Below are 16,592 nucleotides of genomic sequence, written 5' to 3' on the forward strand. Positions count from 1 at the left end.
AGAAATAGGATAGATAAAAATGGGCATGGGAAAGCATTCCAGATTAAGAATGTATTCTCTTGAAGAAATTCAGGAATGAAGGTGGGGAAACATAGTGGAGAGCATGTGATTTTGTCAGCACATAGTACAGACCACGTTGTCAGAAAAAGGAAATAGATCCCAAGCTTGGCAAAGAGACGTGATACAGTAGTGAAGGGGGACTTGAATTATCCAGCTGTATTCTAGAGCCACAAAAGCTAATAACTTTTTGACTTGCTTTATACTAATTTCATATTTCAAAAGGTAGAGGAAACAACAAAGGAGGAGGAACTGGTTGCTTAGGTAGCTTTTTGTGGAGTAGAGGAAGGTATTTCAACAATCCGGCTAGCAGCTGTTGTGGGGGTGAAAGCCCAACAACAAGAACGCTACCAGCACGCTGCAAAAGCACAGGTTCTTTTGATCTGCTTAACTAAGGAAAGCTACGTGAAGGGGTTGACAAGCTTACTTTAATTCAGCATATAAATATCATTCACTTAGTTCAGGGGAAAAAGCCAGCACCCTGAACTTCAGAGCAAATTACAAACAAATTACAAGCATCAACAGACCAAATACAGATCCATAGTTACCAACTCTAGGTTCAGCCCGGGAGCTCAGAACAAGGGCTGGCCTAGAGTCACGAGCGCCACCACTGCTATGGGTAAGAGCTCCAAAGAAGAGAAGGCCAACCCCTGGTTTTATATCTTTTTCAGCATCAGGGGTGAGTCATACATGCTAAGAAGTACTTGAGGATACAAAGAAAAGCAAAAAGACAACTCCCATTCTCAGGGATTTTATAGTTATATATTTTTGGCTGAGACTTGAAGGCAGACAGGGAGTCTAGGCATCTAGGCTGGAGATCCAGAGAAGGGAGAGGGTTCCAGGAATAGGAGACAAAAAATGGTCAGAGTCAAGAGATGGAGTGTCATGTGCAAGAACAGTGTCACTGGATCACAGCATGAAGGGTAATAAATTGTTAGAAGACTGGAAAGGTAAATGAATTTGTTATCTATAGTGCCTTGAAGCATGATATAGCTTCCCCATTTATCTCCTCTTATCACATCTTTTTTACTGAATCCTTTTATGAAGTCATGAATAGTTTCTCTCTCATTTGAGTTCACCTGAAGTATATTAGGTTTTGCCCCTGCCACTTGAATCTTTGAAGTGTTTCTTGGAAACAACATATTTTTGTCTTTTTTCTAATTCATTCTGCTGTCCTTTTCTGTCTAATAGGTGAATTCATCCCATTCACATTCATGATGATGAGTATTGTGTTCCCCTCCATTCTGTCCTCTTGTACTTTTTTTCTCTCTTGGCCCCCCGCTCTACACTTTAAAGAGAAGGTGGTAAAAGAAAAAGGTTTATCTCCTCTTGTGGTTTAAGTCAGGCTTATTTAACACCAGTGATGTATAATTGAAACTGTCTATTTCTCCTCTCTCCCCGCCCCCCGACTTTCCTCTTTGTTTATTTTTAAACCTTAGTTCGGAAATGGCGCACAGGAGTTTGTTTTACTTCCTCTTTCTCTGCCTGTTTCCCTATTGAATATCATGTTTTTCTACAACAAATTCTGTATGTTCTGTCTTCCTTTATCTGATTCATATGAAAGTGAGGTTCATGGAATGCTCATTTCCTCTCCCTTTCTTCACGGTTATGTTTTCTTTGTATCATGTACCCTACTGCATGAGACAGCAGGTTTCTGTCCCAGTAAAATTTCTCTTTCCCTTTCATTTCCTTCTTTATCTGAGACCATGAAATAGCATATAACTCTCCATTAGCCCTCCACCCCCCGACTGTCCTGACTTTCTCTCCGACCTTTATTTTAAGGATTCTGAGCAGTCAGTTGCTTCCTCTGTGCCTTAATATTGGAATGTAAACAATTCGTCATCATACAGTGCCTTGAAGTTAATCAAATGTTTTAACATTTTTTTGTGTCTTGACTCTTGTGTTTGCATTTCAGAGTTTCTGCTGAGTTTCAGCCTTTTTCATCGGGAGTGCTTGGAAGTCCTCTCTTAAGTCCATTTTCTCTTTTATTTGATGGTTCTTGATGACGACGATAATGACCATGGCAGTGATGCGGAAACAATAATAGCTAATCTTTCTGTAAAATTTTAGCGTGTGTAGAGCGCTTTGCAAATATCACCTCATTTTATCCTCACAACTATCCTGGGTGGCAGATATTGTTATTGTTGTCCTCATACAGGTGAGGAGACAGGCGCACACAGAGTGACTCGCCCAGCTCGATAATGCCTGAAACCAGATTTCAATTCAGGTCTTCCTGACTCCAGGTCTGGCCCTCCAGCCATTGTACCAGCTAAGCTGCCTCAGAGCCTCTTGGTTGTAAACCTTTAGCTTTTGCTTTTTAGAATATCATATTCCCAGATCTCCCTCCTTTATAATGGCAGCCGCTACATCCTGTGTGTTTCTGGCTGTAGCTCCTTGGTATTTAAATGCTTTCTTTTTGGAGCTGCTTGTCATATTTTTTTATTTGACCTGAAAGCTCTAGTTTTTGTCATAGTGTTCCTGGACATTTCATTTTTTTAAAAAATCAAGAATTTCTAGTGGTCCTTTAATTCTTAGGTTATTTCTCCTTGACTTGTTTTCCAGGTATGTTGTTTTAGAGTGGATAGATGCTTTATATTTTCTTTAGTTTTTACTTTTCAATCATTTTATGTGTTTTTAGTTACTTCTTTTTTTGGATTCATTACTTTCTGTTTGTCTCATTCTCATTTTCAGGGAGTTCAATCTTGGGTAAGATTTACCACCATCTCTTCTAAGTTATTTATTCTCCTTGTCATTCTTTCCTTCTTTAACATTACATTTTGTATTTCTTGTTTCATTTATTCCAGGTCCTCTTGTAGTTCTTGTGGACAGGATCTTCTTTTCTGTGAACATCTCTTTGGACTTGGGAAGTAGTCTTTTCTTCTGAGTTTACCCCTTGGACTTCTGTCAGTCCAAGGTATTTCTTCATTGTATTGGGCATTGTCTTATGTTACTCATGTGTCCACCCACAGTTTCTGAATTGGGGTTTTGTGTTTGGGTCAAACTCTGTTCCTTTGTCTCCTCTTGGATGGTGTGGTCAAGCCCTGCTTGGACCTGGATGCAGAGCCCAAGGTTAGGTCCCACCTTCTATAGGAACTCCTGGATTATGGCTGAGTTTCCTGGTGACTCAACTTAGAATTTGGCTTTGTTGCCTTCTTTGTGCCCTCATAAAGTCCTGAAGCTAAAGTTGACTTTGTGCCTTGCGATGTCCTTGACAGGCCCCAGTAAAATGTTGTTGATTATGCTGGTGGGCCTCTCGCAAGATCCCAGGTGCTGAGCTGCCTGGCCCGTTCTTCTGTGGCTCGGGCAAGGGCCCAGCAGTCACTGTTCTGACTTTATCTCCTCTTGTGGTTCAGATTAGGCTACTTGGGCTCTTCGTTGGGAATGGGCTACCTGGTTGAGAAGGTACTTTTCCATGCACTGGTCTGGCCTTGTTTCATTAGAAACCTTGAGATGAGGTCTGTCTTCTTTGGTTGCTGGCACTATTCTGGCCCTCAGTCCTACTGTGGGACTTATCTCTTTGCTGTTCTTCTACCTTAACTTGTTTCAATTCTGATCTTTCATGAGATTCAAGCAATATTTCTGTGCAATTCTAGACTGGATAGGAGACTTTATAGCTATTTGGTCTTGGCTTTCTTCATCATTATGCTTTTTCAGGCATTAGAGCTTCATTGGGATGCTTGGGGGCATCTGGGCTGCTTAGGGAGAAGTAAACTGACCCAGATTAGAAACATAAATCAGGGCTTCTGTGCTCTGCTGCTCATTGGTGGGATCAAACCTGTGAGTGGCTGCTGCCTTTCCAGCGTGGGTGAGATGGGGAAACCCAAGATAAAAGGAACAGGTCATGCCAAACTAACTTGTGTCTGTTTTTGACAAGGTTACTAAATTGGTTCATCAGTGCTTCAGATAGATTTTAGCTAGATTTTCACAACGCATACCACTCCTGTGGTGCAGGTCCTCGTCACTTCACACCTAGCCTCTTATCATAGCCTGCTGATTAATCTCCTTCCCTCCAGTCCATTCACTCTCACCACTCAGCCATCAACTGATCTTTTTAAAATATGGGCCTGACCATGTGGATCCTGGCACGGCCCCCACCCCCATCCCCGTCCCAATTCAGTGAATTCTAACAGCTCCCTATTACCTTCAGAGTCAAATGCAATCCTCTTTGTAACTTTCAGAGCCTTGCCTAACTTGGCCTTTTCCTACTTTTCTAGCCTCCTTACAGCTTATTCCCTTTCATGTCTTCTGCCATCCAGTGATGCTGGTGTCCTGCTGTTTCATCTCCCAAGTCCGAGCTTTTTCACTAGCTATCTCCCATACCTGGAACACTCTGCTTTCCCTTGACCTCCTGGCTTCCTTCAAGTCTCAAATAAAATCTCATCTTCTACAAAAAGCCTTTCCTAGTCCTTCCTAATCTTAGCGCCTTTCTTCTGAAATTACTTCCTACTTTATTTTGTCTATATCTGATTTCTCCCTAGTTGTTTACATGTCGTCTCTTCCATTAGAATGTGAGCTCCTTGAGAGTAGGGACCGTTTGTGTTTTGCCTTTGTCCAGCATCAAAACTAATTGAATATTTAGACTCGGAGTAATCATTCCATGATGAAGATAGAGGCTAGAATATAGGTGACATTGTCAGAAGATGGGTATCTTCAGCCATCATTCAGCTATTTCCCAGTTCATGGAAACTCACCTTCTTTCTAGTTCTTTGCTACAACAAAATAATGCTGTAAAAAATTTGTTTATCTGAGGTCTGTGCCTAAGAGTGTCAGTCACTGGCTCTTCAAGGTGAGTACAATCCAGGGAATTAGACTAATTCACCGGCCTGCCAACTTCGGATCAGTGCCCATCCTACCACAGCCCCTCCAACAATTTCATTTGCCATTTTCTCAGATTTGCCAGTCTGATAGGATGAGGCGGAACCTCTGATTGTTAAAAATTTGAAATAATTTTTAGCACCTGGAGGATTCTGATTATTGCTATGGTTATCGATAGCCTAAGATGAATTCAATAGAGGTAAAGGCTTTATACTTGGACTCACAGAAGAGGGCATGGTCAGACAGCAACTTGGAAAAGATGGGGAGGTGTTAGACTTCAGACTCAGCATCAGTGAGCAGTGGTGCCCAAAAAGCTGGTGTGCTCAAGGACTGCTTCTAGGAACAAGTGAGGGTGATTCTCCCTCTGTTGTCTGCCTCAGTCAGACCACCACTGAAGTGTTGTGTTAAGTGCTGATGCCATATGTGAAGAAGGGCTTCGATGAGCTAGAGAACATCCCCGAGCCAGTCTCCAGAATTGGGAAGGGCCTTGACTCAATATTACATTGGCATCAGCTGAACCAGGATTATTTAGCCTGTAGAAGAGAAAAGTTTAGGGATCATGGTGGCTGCTTGCAAGTATTTGAGGAAGGGGGATTAAACTTGCTGTGTCTGACCCAGAGGGGAGGCTGCAAAGAAAGAGGATGCCCATGTCTTCTTCCTACCAAAGACAGTCATCCCACAGTGGGATGGGCTGCCATTCATGCTGAGGGTACGTGGCTCCTCGTTGGAGACCTTCTGGTGGAGATTTGTGTGTGGCTTGGATGAGAAGTCTCTGGTTCTGTGATTCTGGGTTCTTGATGGTCACATAAGTATTAGTAGAATGCAAACTGTCAGTTTTCAAAAAATATGATGATAATGGATAAAGCGTCAGAAGAAGCATGCCCCATTCAGAGTTCAAGTGAAATGGACGTCCCTCTTCAGGGACATTTTGTTTTTCCAGTTTTTCCTGGACAACTTCTGAAATTGTTTTCTGGTATCTGACTGGAACTGTGATTGATGCGTTGTGAAACCCAAGCAGCGTGTTGTCACCTTTGTTATCCCATAAGAGCCTGCTTCCTGTCCTTCATACCTTAAAGCTTCCCAGCTTTTAACATTTGTAACAAATGTACATAAGTTGTGGCAAAAGTGAAAACTGTTTAAAAATTTAGTTGGTGAAGTTGTGACTTCAGCTCTTCAGTGAGCACTGTAAACAAATAAACTTAAATTTCTGTATTCCATCTTCCTCTTTGACCACTTCTGTTCAGAGAACATTTTTTTCTAGTAAATAAAGTGATATTTCCGTTTTATGTCCTATGAAAGAGTGGCCCGAGGTAAAAATTTGTGCCTTTGAAGGGAGGGCAGTTTCTTAGAAAAAAACCAGATTTCCAAAGGAGTCCTCTTTCTGTTTGAAACAGCAAAGGCGACAGCAGAGGGAATTGATGAAAGCCCTCCAGCAGCAGCAACAGCAGCAGCAGCAGCAGAAACTGTCTGGTTGGGGCAATATCAGCAAACCGGCAGGTACTGCTAAGTCCCTGTTAGAAATCCAGCAGGAGGAGGCCCGGCAGATGCAGAAGCAGCAGCAGCAGCAGCAGCAGCAGCACCAGCAGCCCAACAGGGTCCGAAATCCCCCGGTGAGCGCCCTTTCCTCAGCACTCCCCCCACGGAAGGCTGTTCTGTTGTCTTTCCATTTTATCTGCCTTCTGGGCCTCTCTCTCCTCTTATCATATTGTCAGACCTGTTTGTTCTTGTTCCTCCCTAGCACTCTAACCTGCACACCAGCATCGGGAATTCTGTCTGGGGCTCTCTAAACACTAGCCCCCCCAGCCAGTGGGCGTCAGATCTCGTTAGCAGTATCTGGAGCAATGCCGACACCAAAAACTCCAACATGGGATTCTGGGATGATGCTGTGAAGGAAATGGGACCTCGAAATTCCAGTAAGAACAAAAGCAACGCCAGCCTCAGGTAGGTGGTGGCTGAAGGCCGCTTTGTGTTCTTCCTGTGGCATTGTCCTCCTTGCGATGATTGCTCTGCAGACCTCAGAAGTAAGCATTTGCCCCCCTGGCTATCTTGTCCAGAGGCGGTCTCTTGGCAGTCCCAACCAGGAATTCCTATTTCTTTATGGCAAATTAGTTTATCTAAGCTTTTCTTTAAAAAAAAAAATAGGTCTTTAGTGGCAGATTGCACAAAAGGTTCTGCAGTGGTTCTCTGTTGGTTCTACAACTCTTCATCACTGTGTGCCTTATCAGAGCATCACTTCCCTCTCCATTTTTCAAGAGAATTAGAAATCCATGGTCACCATATGACTTGTCAGAGTGGGATTTTAACTCGTTGAGCAGCATTTGAAGAAAAAACATCACAGGCTCATTGGCTTATTCTGGGCTTCAAACCATTACACTAGAGATCTTTGTTATCCTTACAAGTATGAATGTTTTAGAATTTTTAAATCCTGTGGCTAAAAACATCACTGTACCTTGTTACTCCTGTGACTCATCTGGTCTTGGGTCAACGGGTGTCCTTAAGGTGCTGCCCACTGTGAAACAATAACCAGCTCTTCTCCCACATGAGTCTCAGAATGTTCCAGGTGTCCACTACACTGATTTCTCTTATTAAGAAGTTCTTATTGTTCAATCATTCAATCGTGTTCAACTCTATGTGATTTCATGGACATGACCAGGAGGTTTTTTTGGCAAAGGTACTTTGGCAAAAGATACTGGTTTGCTATTTCCTTCTTCAGTGTGTCCCCATTTTACAGAGAAGAAACGGAATAAAATAGGGTTTAAGTGACTTGCTGAGGGTCATACAACCAGTACGTGTCTGAGGCCAGATCTGAATTCAGATCTTCCCAGCTCCAGACCCAGTGCTCTGACCCACTTCACCACCCATCTGCAGGCCCTTTATCAAGGAATTTGTGGAAATTTTTGCTGCTACATTTTGTGTGTGTGTGTGTGTATGTGTATGTGTATCCATAAAGATCTATAGATATACTTCTTCCTTCCTTCCTGTCTGTCTGTCTGTCTATCTATCTATATATATCCATCCTGTTTCACCTTTGAAAGTAACAAGTTCCTTAAATGTCAAGGAATGGTCCTGTCCAGGATGAACAAGTCTGTGCTCACTTTTGCCCAGCACTGTTCTTTGTAGTGGCATATCATTGGTGTCATGCTCCTTTTCTCCTTTTTTTCCTTAGCAGATCTATGAATTACACAGCCTCTCTCCAACTTGGATGTGGATTAAGGGACTACATTTGTCAGTACTATTCATTTGTCTTCTACCAGTTAAAATGGTATCTGGGTGAAGGACTGATTTGAATCTTGTTTTATTTAGAAGGATTTTTCCTTGAGAAATCTGAATCTGCTAGCTAGACCTTTAAAGGGCATGAAGAGCTGCCTCAGAATTGAAGCCTTCAGGACTGTTGTTTGTGAGGAGGACCCCCTCTGTGTACCCAGCCTAATGAGGCTGTCATTCAGCTCATCCCCATGGCCCTCCATCCAAACCAGCCAGCTTTTGTTATCTTAGCTTTGTGGTGGCCTAGGAGTGTTTCCTTCTGAGAATGTAACACCAAATTTTTCTTTGCTTTGCTTTAGTAAGTCCATAGGTGTTTCTAGCAGGCAGAATAAGAAGGTAGAGGAAGAAGAGAAGCTTCTGAAGCTCTTCCAGGGAGTTAATAAGGCCCAAGATGGATTCACCCAATGGTGTGAGCAGATGCTTCATGCACTGAACACGGCCAACAACTTAGATGGTAAGGAGCAGTGGTGGTGGAGGCATTGGGAACGAGGGAGGGAGGGAGTGTTGTGCTGGGGGCCAGGACGCCATAGGCAGGCAAGGGATGTCTCCTTTGGAAAATAAAGCAGGGAGAACAGAGTCATTGCTGTGTAGTCTATGCATTAGCAACGCAGATGCTAGAAAATCCACGGAGAGTCCTGAGACAATGTGAGATCCAGCTTTTCCCTAAGTGACCAAGGATCTAGGTTTCATCTTAGGGCATAGCAAGGATTTCTGTAATTTGGCATTTTGTTAATTCACACACTTTTAAACATTTTAGTAATGACATAGAACTTTTTTTTTTAATTACCAAGGACATCTTTGCATCCATTCCCTCTCCTGTGTACAGTCCCTTGGCTCATCAGTCATTTTTTCTCTTTGTGTTGCAGTTCCCACATTTGTTTCTTTCCTGAAGGAAGTGGAATCTCCTTATGAGGTACACGATTACATCAGGGCCTACTTAGGAGACACCTCCGAGGCCAAGGAGTTTGCCAAGCAGTTTCTTGAACGCCGTGCCAAACAGAAAGCAAACCAGCAGCGGCAACAGCAGCAGCCGGTATGGGGCCTGTCCCTTGCTAAGGATGGTTGGTTGTGGTAGTATTCAAGTTGAATCCTATATGACCAGTCTTAGAGGAAAGGGCACTTCCTCTTTAGATGTGTTGGTTCTTTTGTCTGAGTCATCTTTAAAGGATGGAAAGGGGAAGGGCAGGCATTTTAGCCAGGGGGAATGGTGCAGATAAAGGCCTAGAAAAGGGGGAGCTCAGGCAGTGCTCAGGGGGCTGAGAATGGTCCTTTGGGTTGGAGCTTAAAGGGCTTGGAGGGAGTCAGATTATGTGGACTAAGGACACCAGGTAGTCTGGCACCAGCTTCTGGAGGAACTTGAGGACCAGCCAAAAGGCTCGGAACTTCAGGCTGCAGAGAATCCTGGACTCCAGCCATCCAGGTCCTTTGCCTCTGAGTCATCCCTCTTGACCTTTGGCTCTCCGCCACCCTCCTAGCCCCCATAGTCAGTTGACAGGTCTTCTGGATTCTCCCTCTCCATCATCTCTCCCACAACCCCAACATTAGTAAAAGTTTCTCTTACTGCTCACCCAGACTGAGAGAAAAACTTCTGCATTTTTCTCTGCTGCTGGAGTTTCTCTTTTCTGATCCTATTATCCACGTAGCTGTCAAATGAATATTCCTTCAGTGGCCTCTACTCTAAAATTCATGAGAGTGGCTTTTAAAGTCTTCTGCAGTCTGCTCCCACCTGCTTTCCCAGAAGGCCTTTCCTGATTCCAGTGCCTATCCCTTTGCTTTCATTGGTAGTATTGTCTCCCTCTTGAAATTACTCCATTTTTTTCCATGTCTGTACTATGTCATCCAGTAGAATCAGCTCCGGGAGCGCAGGAATTTGCTTTTGGTTCATTGAATTGAATCAATAGGCAGCCATTTGCCTTTTTCCCCAGAGGAGTAACATGACCATATCTGTTAGAAAGGTGGGAGGAGTGGATTGAAGGGGGGAGATTTTACTGAAGATATTTGTTCCCTCTCCAAAGTAAGGAGAGCTTGAGAGTGGAACCCTACGAGGTAAGAGACAAAGTGAAGCCCATGTGGGTGGGCGGGAGCAGTTTTCAGGCCTTTCTTGGTTTTAGGGAAGAGCCAGTTGATATCTCTTCACCCTTGTGTTACCTTTTCTATCAGATCAGTGGAGGATATATTGAATATTTGCTCTGCAGGGCACCTTGGTGGCCCAATGGCCAGGTCTAGAGTAAGGAAGACAGGCATTCAGATCCTACCTCAGACAGTGACTGGAACGCTGGCCAAGCCACTTCACCTCCACTTGCCTGTTTCCTTATGTGTAAAATGGAGGATCAGATGTGATAATTGTAAAGCACATAGTGAGGGCTAGATTTATATCAGTTATTACTGTCATCATTCTTGCTGTTATAATAACAATTATTATTCAGTACTGAATTACAAAGACATGGTCCCTGTCTTCTAAAAGTAGAGTCTTGTTGGGGAGAGAAGATGTAATCTCAGAGTTAAACGAGAACAAGATTTAGAGTGACAGTCAGATCAGCAGTTGGTGAGCTGTGTCAGGGAAGCACAGCAAACCCAGCTTTGCCTGGGGCCTCCCGTCAGTGTGGACAGTACTTCTGTGAGCATGTCTGCCACTGAAGTCGGGGCCCTGAGCAGACCCAAAGCCGTCAAGCAGGCAGGTAGTTGGGGGCTGTGTGGCTCTCCCTGCCCAAAAGCACTCAGCTGAGCCTGCCCTGTGGAGCGTGGGCTTGTGCCATGCTGTGACCCCAGGCACATCTTCTCGATTTGCAGGACTCTGTGTGGGCCGTGAACCACAGCACACTTCACTCCGTGTTTCAGACCAACCAGAGCAACAACCAGCAAACGAACTTTGAGGCTGTGCAAAGTGGCAAGAAGAAGAAGAAGCAGAAGATGGTCCGAGCGGACCCCAGTTTATTAGGTGAGTATTTTGCTAGTGGCAGACCAGAGATAAGAGAAGGGGGGCCCGATTTTTCAAGAAGAGAAAAATGCACTGTGCCCAATTGATACTTACTACCCACAGTAACCAGCTAGGCAATCGTTGGCTCATTGACGCTAACTAGATAGCAGCAGAATACTACAATAATTCTATAGGATAAAAAGAGGTAAGGATGGAAAGTTCTGTCCAGGTGTATGTACTGGCCTTGCAAACTGAAGCTGTGATGCGCATACTCTGTATTTTGAAAGTTTATGCCTTAGGGTGGGGTTATTGGAAGGCCAAGCTGGTTGTTGTCGTTTGCCCTGGAAGAGCTCAGAAGCTCCCCCGGATCAGGCACAAGTAATCCACGTGAATGTTTGGGATGGAAATGGCTCTACATTTGCCCGTCTCACAATTCTTTTGAGCTGCTGCAGTTCTGCTTTGCTCATAGAGCATACCAACCCTCTTTGGTGCCAGCACACCATGCTGGGCAATTATGTGCCAGTGACTCCCATGTCTCAAAGGGTCAAAGGAGAGAAAGGAAAATATTGGAGGGATGTTGCCAAGAAGGTTGATTGTGTCAATGAAAGTTAGCTTTACAGAGCCAGGAGAACGTTGTGCACAGCCACAGATATGTGGATTCCGTGAGGACCAATCCTGACATACTGCGCTTCTCTCAGCAACCTAAAGGGGCAAGGACAACTCCAGGGGACTCACGATGGAGAATGCTATCTTCATTCAGAGAAAGAACTGTGAAGTTTGAATACAGATCAAGGCGCACTACATGCTCGCCTTTTTTGCTTCTCTTTTGTTTTTGTTTTTGGGTTTTTTTTTGTTTTTTTTTGTTTTTTGTTTTTTTTTTGGTTCTGTTTCTTCTTTCTCATGATTCATTCCATTGGTCAAAATTCTTCTCCACGACTTGACTAGAGCATAAATTAATTCAATGCGAAGTTATACAGGACAGTTATATGAGACTTCATGCCGTCTTGGGGAGGGAGGAGGGAGGGAGGGGAGAAAAACTGGAACTCAAAACTATGTAGAACCGTGTGTGGTGAACTAAAAATAAATAAAGAAAAAAAAAAAAAGAAAAGCCTGGCTGATGTGAAGAAGCAGGCCAACTTTTAAAAAAAAAAAAAAAAAGAAAGTTAGCTTTAAAATTTGTAACTTTTCTTGTAGTTAGTGCCATAGTGCACAGAGCACTGGCCCTGGAGCCCGGAAGACTCATCTCCCTGAGTTCAAATCCGGCCTCAGACGCTTCCTAGTTATGTGCTCTGGGCGAGTCAGTTTACCCTGTTTGCCTCAGTTTCCTCATCTGTAAAATGAGCTGGAGAAGGAAATGGCAGATGGCTCTGGTGTCTTTGCCAAAAAGATCCCACATGGGGTTATGGAGTCAGATGTGACTGAAAAAATTAAACAACTTTTCTTTTAAGCCATTTTGCTTATTTTTATAAGTTACTCATTTTTAGCTGACCTCAGGGTTAGGAATGCCTCAGTTCCAGCCCTTCTTCTGCCCCATGCTAGCTATGTGACTGAGGTGGATCTTTTAGCCTCCCACCCAGCTCCTGACATCTCTGAATCCTAGAAGGTCATCACAGCTACTACCCTGTAATCCATTGAGCACATGGGCATTTGCTGAGGTGCTCAGGTGAGGGACACTTTCTGGCTCCCTGGGCCCAGGTGTCAGCTGCATCTCAGAGGCCAGGGGGCTGTAGGACCTCTGTTTCCTTTTCTTCCATTTCTCATTGACACACATGTGGAGCTTTTTAAAAAATAAATCCCCTCCTTGACTGAGTTCTGTGTTGAGGAACAAGAAAAATTAGTAGACTGTAAGACCCAGCTGCCATCTCTCCTCCCCAACTGTGACTGGCCCCACTTTATTTCACCTCATATGTCTACTGGTTGATAGTGATGTAATGTAATATATGATTTTCTAAAATTACAATTTAGTTAGGTAGTTTGAACATGCTTTAGTCAATGCAGAATTTCATGAGGCATTAATGTATTCAGAATGTGTTCCTGTCCTATTAGACTGAAGCACTTCTTAAAATATGGTTTAAGAAGCGTAAGGGGTCACAAGTGGAAAATATTTAAGAAACCCTGTATAGAGTATATATGGAAATGTGTCTGTCTTCCCAGGAGAAAGTAAGACAGTTTCATTTTTCATAGTCTGTTTAGTCTTTGCATCCTACTCCTTATTTGCCAGCCAAACTGATTCAAGGGGGAACCTACTATGTGCACTGTAGCCTGTTAGTCATCTCATTGCAAAAGAAAAGGTCTCTACTCTCAGAGGCCTACTGAATTTGTCCTTTCGCAAAATGGAGAATTTGGAGTCCTGGAGTCGTGTTCCCGAATCCACCCCACTGTGTAATAGAGACTCATGCCACAATTCCTAAGCAGACGTGTTTATTTTGAAAACCATTGAGTGACCATATTCAAACTGTTTGCATGAGCCGCAGTTTATGTTTGAAGGTCTGTGCTGATTGTACACATTTATCTGAAAATATGAATGGTAACTTTAAACACGAGCTAAGAATGAACTGAACTGTTGCGTATAGGTTCATGACCTTCATAGCTTGTCGGGGAGTTAGAGGTAACCTAGGCTTATCCTTCCCTTGGTAGATGAGGACATTGATCCTCCCAGACTAGTTGCCTAACGTCGCAGGAGGTGGTTGTGTAACCACAAGCCCCGAAGCCCGGCTTCTGAGCTCTTTTGACTCCAGATCTTGTACCTCTCCTTCTAGAGCAGGTTGCCTTGACTTGGGGTCTTCTTTAGATGCCATTGAGCTTCTTTAAAAAAAAGCTACCTGATGTTGGTCCTGAGGCTGGTCCTTACTCCAAGTGAGGGCTAAAGAGAGCAGTGGTCACTAGGATGTATTTAATGTTTTTTGGTTGTTTTTATGCGGTGGGATAGAAAAGATGGTGTGATATTGATTCAGACGATTTTTCAGAAACCTTGCTCAGAGTCTTCTCTTTAGCTCACAGGCAGTAAGGAGTCTTGTTTGAGGATTTGTCAGTAATCTGCAGCCTGGGGCATTAGTTAGCATCAATTCTTTCTGCTGTTGCAGAAAGGGCTACTCCTCTGCATTCCTATACTTCTAAAGAACTGAATGGTACAGAAGAGGGGAAAGAGGATTAGAAGGGGTAGCCCTAGCACTATATACACACTTTCTTAAGACTCAGCTGCTGAAAACAACTTCTCCCCACCCCATTATTCTGGGGTGTTGTGAAGAGTCTATGCTAGCTTTGCCCAATGGCTGGCACATAATAGGCTTGTCATCAGTGTTTATTGACTGACTGGTATTAGCTGACCCCTCCTAGGGGTCAGGAGTCCTTTATCATTTCTTCTAAAAGATGGTCCTCAGCCATTTTAAACAAATGCATACAAACCCATTGGGGACAGCCCCTTGCAGGGCTTCTCTAAGAAACAGCATTACTTTATCTTTCCTTAAATAGACTTGTATGATATAAAGTGGATCCATTTGGTTTTGGTTCGGTCACTGATCACTGATGGTTTCTCTCTGCAGGTTTTTCAGTAAACGCATCATCAGAGCGACTTAATATGGGAGAAATAGAGACTTTGGATGACTACTGAGCTTCTACACACCATCTGGCTGTTTCCACGTCTGTTAACCATGGATTCTCCATCTTTGGACATCACACTTTACCATTTACTTTTTATCATCTTGCAACCATCACAGAACCTATCATCTCAGGCTTTTTCTTCTAGCCCTTTCTGTCCAGGACTCTGAGGGGTCCTTGTTGGCAAGCCTCTCGGACAATAGACAAGTGGACTGAACTCTGTCTATTGGGTGGGTGGTAGTTGGGATTCCTCCCCAACAAGGATAACTGTAGACAGCAGGTATTCACTGGGCTGTGATTCCATCTGCTGTTTCCTGGAAAGCCCGTTGGGATCTGCCAACAGCAGCTTCCTCCTCCCCCCTTCCACCCCTTTTCTCCCCCACTCTTTTTTTGCTGGGGCAAGGGGGGAATCTAACTTGTGCAATCATGGAGAGAGTTTATGGTTAACAGATGTGGGTCAATCACAACACACCCTATGGATTGTGACTTCGTGTTCCTTCAGGGCAGAGCCAGTGGTGCCCTCCCAATCCAGGAGTGGCATCAGTAAAGCTTAACTTTTGGATAACGTCAGCAAGGGCTTGGATGGGGGTTAGCTTGGATTGGTTTGAAGTTGCACACCCCTGGCCTGCCTCCTCTGAGCATTCTTTTGGAGGGAAAGTTCAAATCTTTCTTCATCAGGCAGTGACATCAAAGCACGCCGAATTCTCCCTCTGGCACACTCCTTCCTTCTTGGACAAAGGAACCTATGATCTGGGAGAGGGACTTTTTTCCTTAATTTTTCTTTCTTATTAAAAACTGATTTTTCCCGTAAATATTTTTACTTCAGAGGAATAGGACCAGTTTGTTTTGGGCCCTTCTGCTGAGAATTTGTCTCGTTTAAGAGGCAACTAGGATCTTTACCATATATATGTATTTGTCTAATTTCATTTTGGGTTGGGATGAACCTTGGCTCCTGAATACACAAGCCCGGAACTGTAGCTGCTTATTCATGACAGTGTGTGCGTCTGTCTGCTTGCAATCATGCCCTGAAAAGGGTATGTTAAAGATTCTGGACTGGCATTTTATCCTACCTTGACCACCTGCAGTACTTCTGTTCCTGGAGACCACTGAGAGGCGGGAAAATGGGGAGGTGGGGGCAGAAGGAAAGCCTGGCTGGTTGGGGTTCCCTTATGGTCCTTCACTTCAGACCCAGATGTAATCGGCTTCACTTGGTAAAGGAACCCTTGAACTTACTTTGCTTCTGCCAAGAGTTCAACGAGCCCTCTACCCCCAGAACAAACCCCACCCCCTGAAATTGCCCATTGCACTTAGTTTCTGACCTCTCCTTTCTCCTTCCATGTTTTGGGAATGGTTGGAGTGTGCCTGTGGGAGAAAGTGCCGCAGCTGCTGGGGTGACTCTGTGGGAAGATGGCACCTTCTTCCCTCCCCTCCCATCTCTTCTCCTCTCCTCTTCTCTCTCCTCTCCTGTCTCTCCTCTCTCATCTCCTCTCCTCTCCTCTTCCTGCCATCATTGCCTGAAGAAGAGGCTGGAGCTGCTCTGAGAGCAGTTTGGCTTTGAATGATTTTATTTGGTTTATTTTATTTTTATTCTTTGAGAACACCACCCCTCTTGTCCCTGCCCCCTCCTGAACATGTACAGTTAATTCTACAGAGACTGCTGCAAACGTGTATATAGTTTTTGGATCCAGTGGCATGGGGAGACAGGGCACCATCCACAGTTGGGCTCCTGCTCTCCTTTGCTTTGTAAATTCATAAAGGGGGAAAGAGGGTTAGTTAAAATGTTTACAAAACTTTAAGCTCCCTCGGAACTTTGCCAGTGTGGAGGAAAAAAAGAGAAATAAATAAAAACAGTTGTATTATATCTAAGAGGGCATTCTGTGCTTGCTTTTGTTGAGGCTGACTTTTGCAATCAATCACTTCCAAGAGTAAAGTCCACCCAAAA

At 43.9% G+C, this 16,592-nt stretch overlaps 1 protein-coding gene across 1 annotated transcript in view; it reads left to right on the plus strand.

Moving 5' to 3' along the window:
- GIGYF2 (GRB10 interacting GYF protein 2) overlaps positions 1-16,511 on the plus strand; it is a 164,257-nt gene extending 147,746 nt beyond the window's left edge. Inside the window, exons 24-29 of the mRNA XM_036766633.1 lie at positions 6,267-6,482; positions 6,611-6,813; positions 8,436-8,590; positions 9,003-9,169; positions 10,927-11,074; positions 14,596-16,511. Coding sequence (XP_036622528.1) covers positions 6,267-6,482; positions 6,611-6,813; positions 8,436-8,590; positions 9,003-9,169; positions 10,927-11,074; positions 14,596-14,663 — 957 coding nt within the window. The 3' untranslated portion in view covers positions 14,664-16,511. The remainder of the gene's footprint in view (positions 1-6,266; positions 6,483-6,610; positions 6,814-8,435; positions 8,591-9,002; positions 9,170-10,926; positions 11,075-14,595) is intronic.
- Positions 16,512-16,592: the final 81 nt, after the last annotated feature.

The sequence above is a fragment of the Trichosurus vulpecula genome, chromosome 7 (assembly GCF_011100635.1).
Source record: "Trichosurus vulpecula isolate mTriVul1 chromosome 7, mTriVul1.pri, whole genome shotgun sequence".
NCBI classification, from domain to species: domain Eukaryota; kingdom Metazoa; phylum Chordata; class Mammalia; order Diprotodontia; family Phalangeridae; genus Trichosurus; species Trichosurus vulpecula.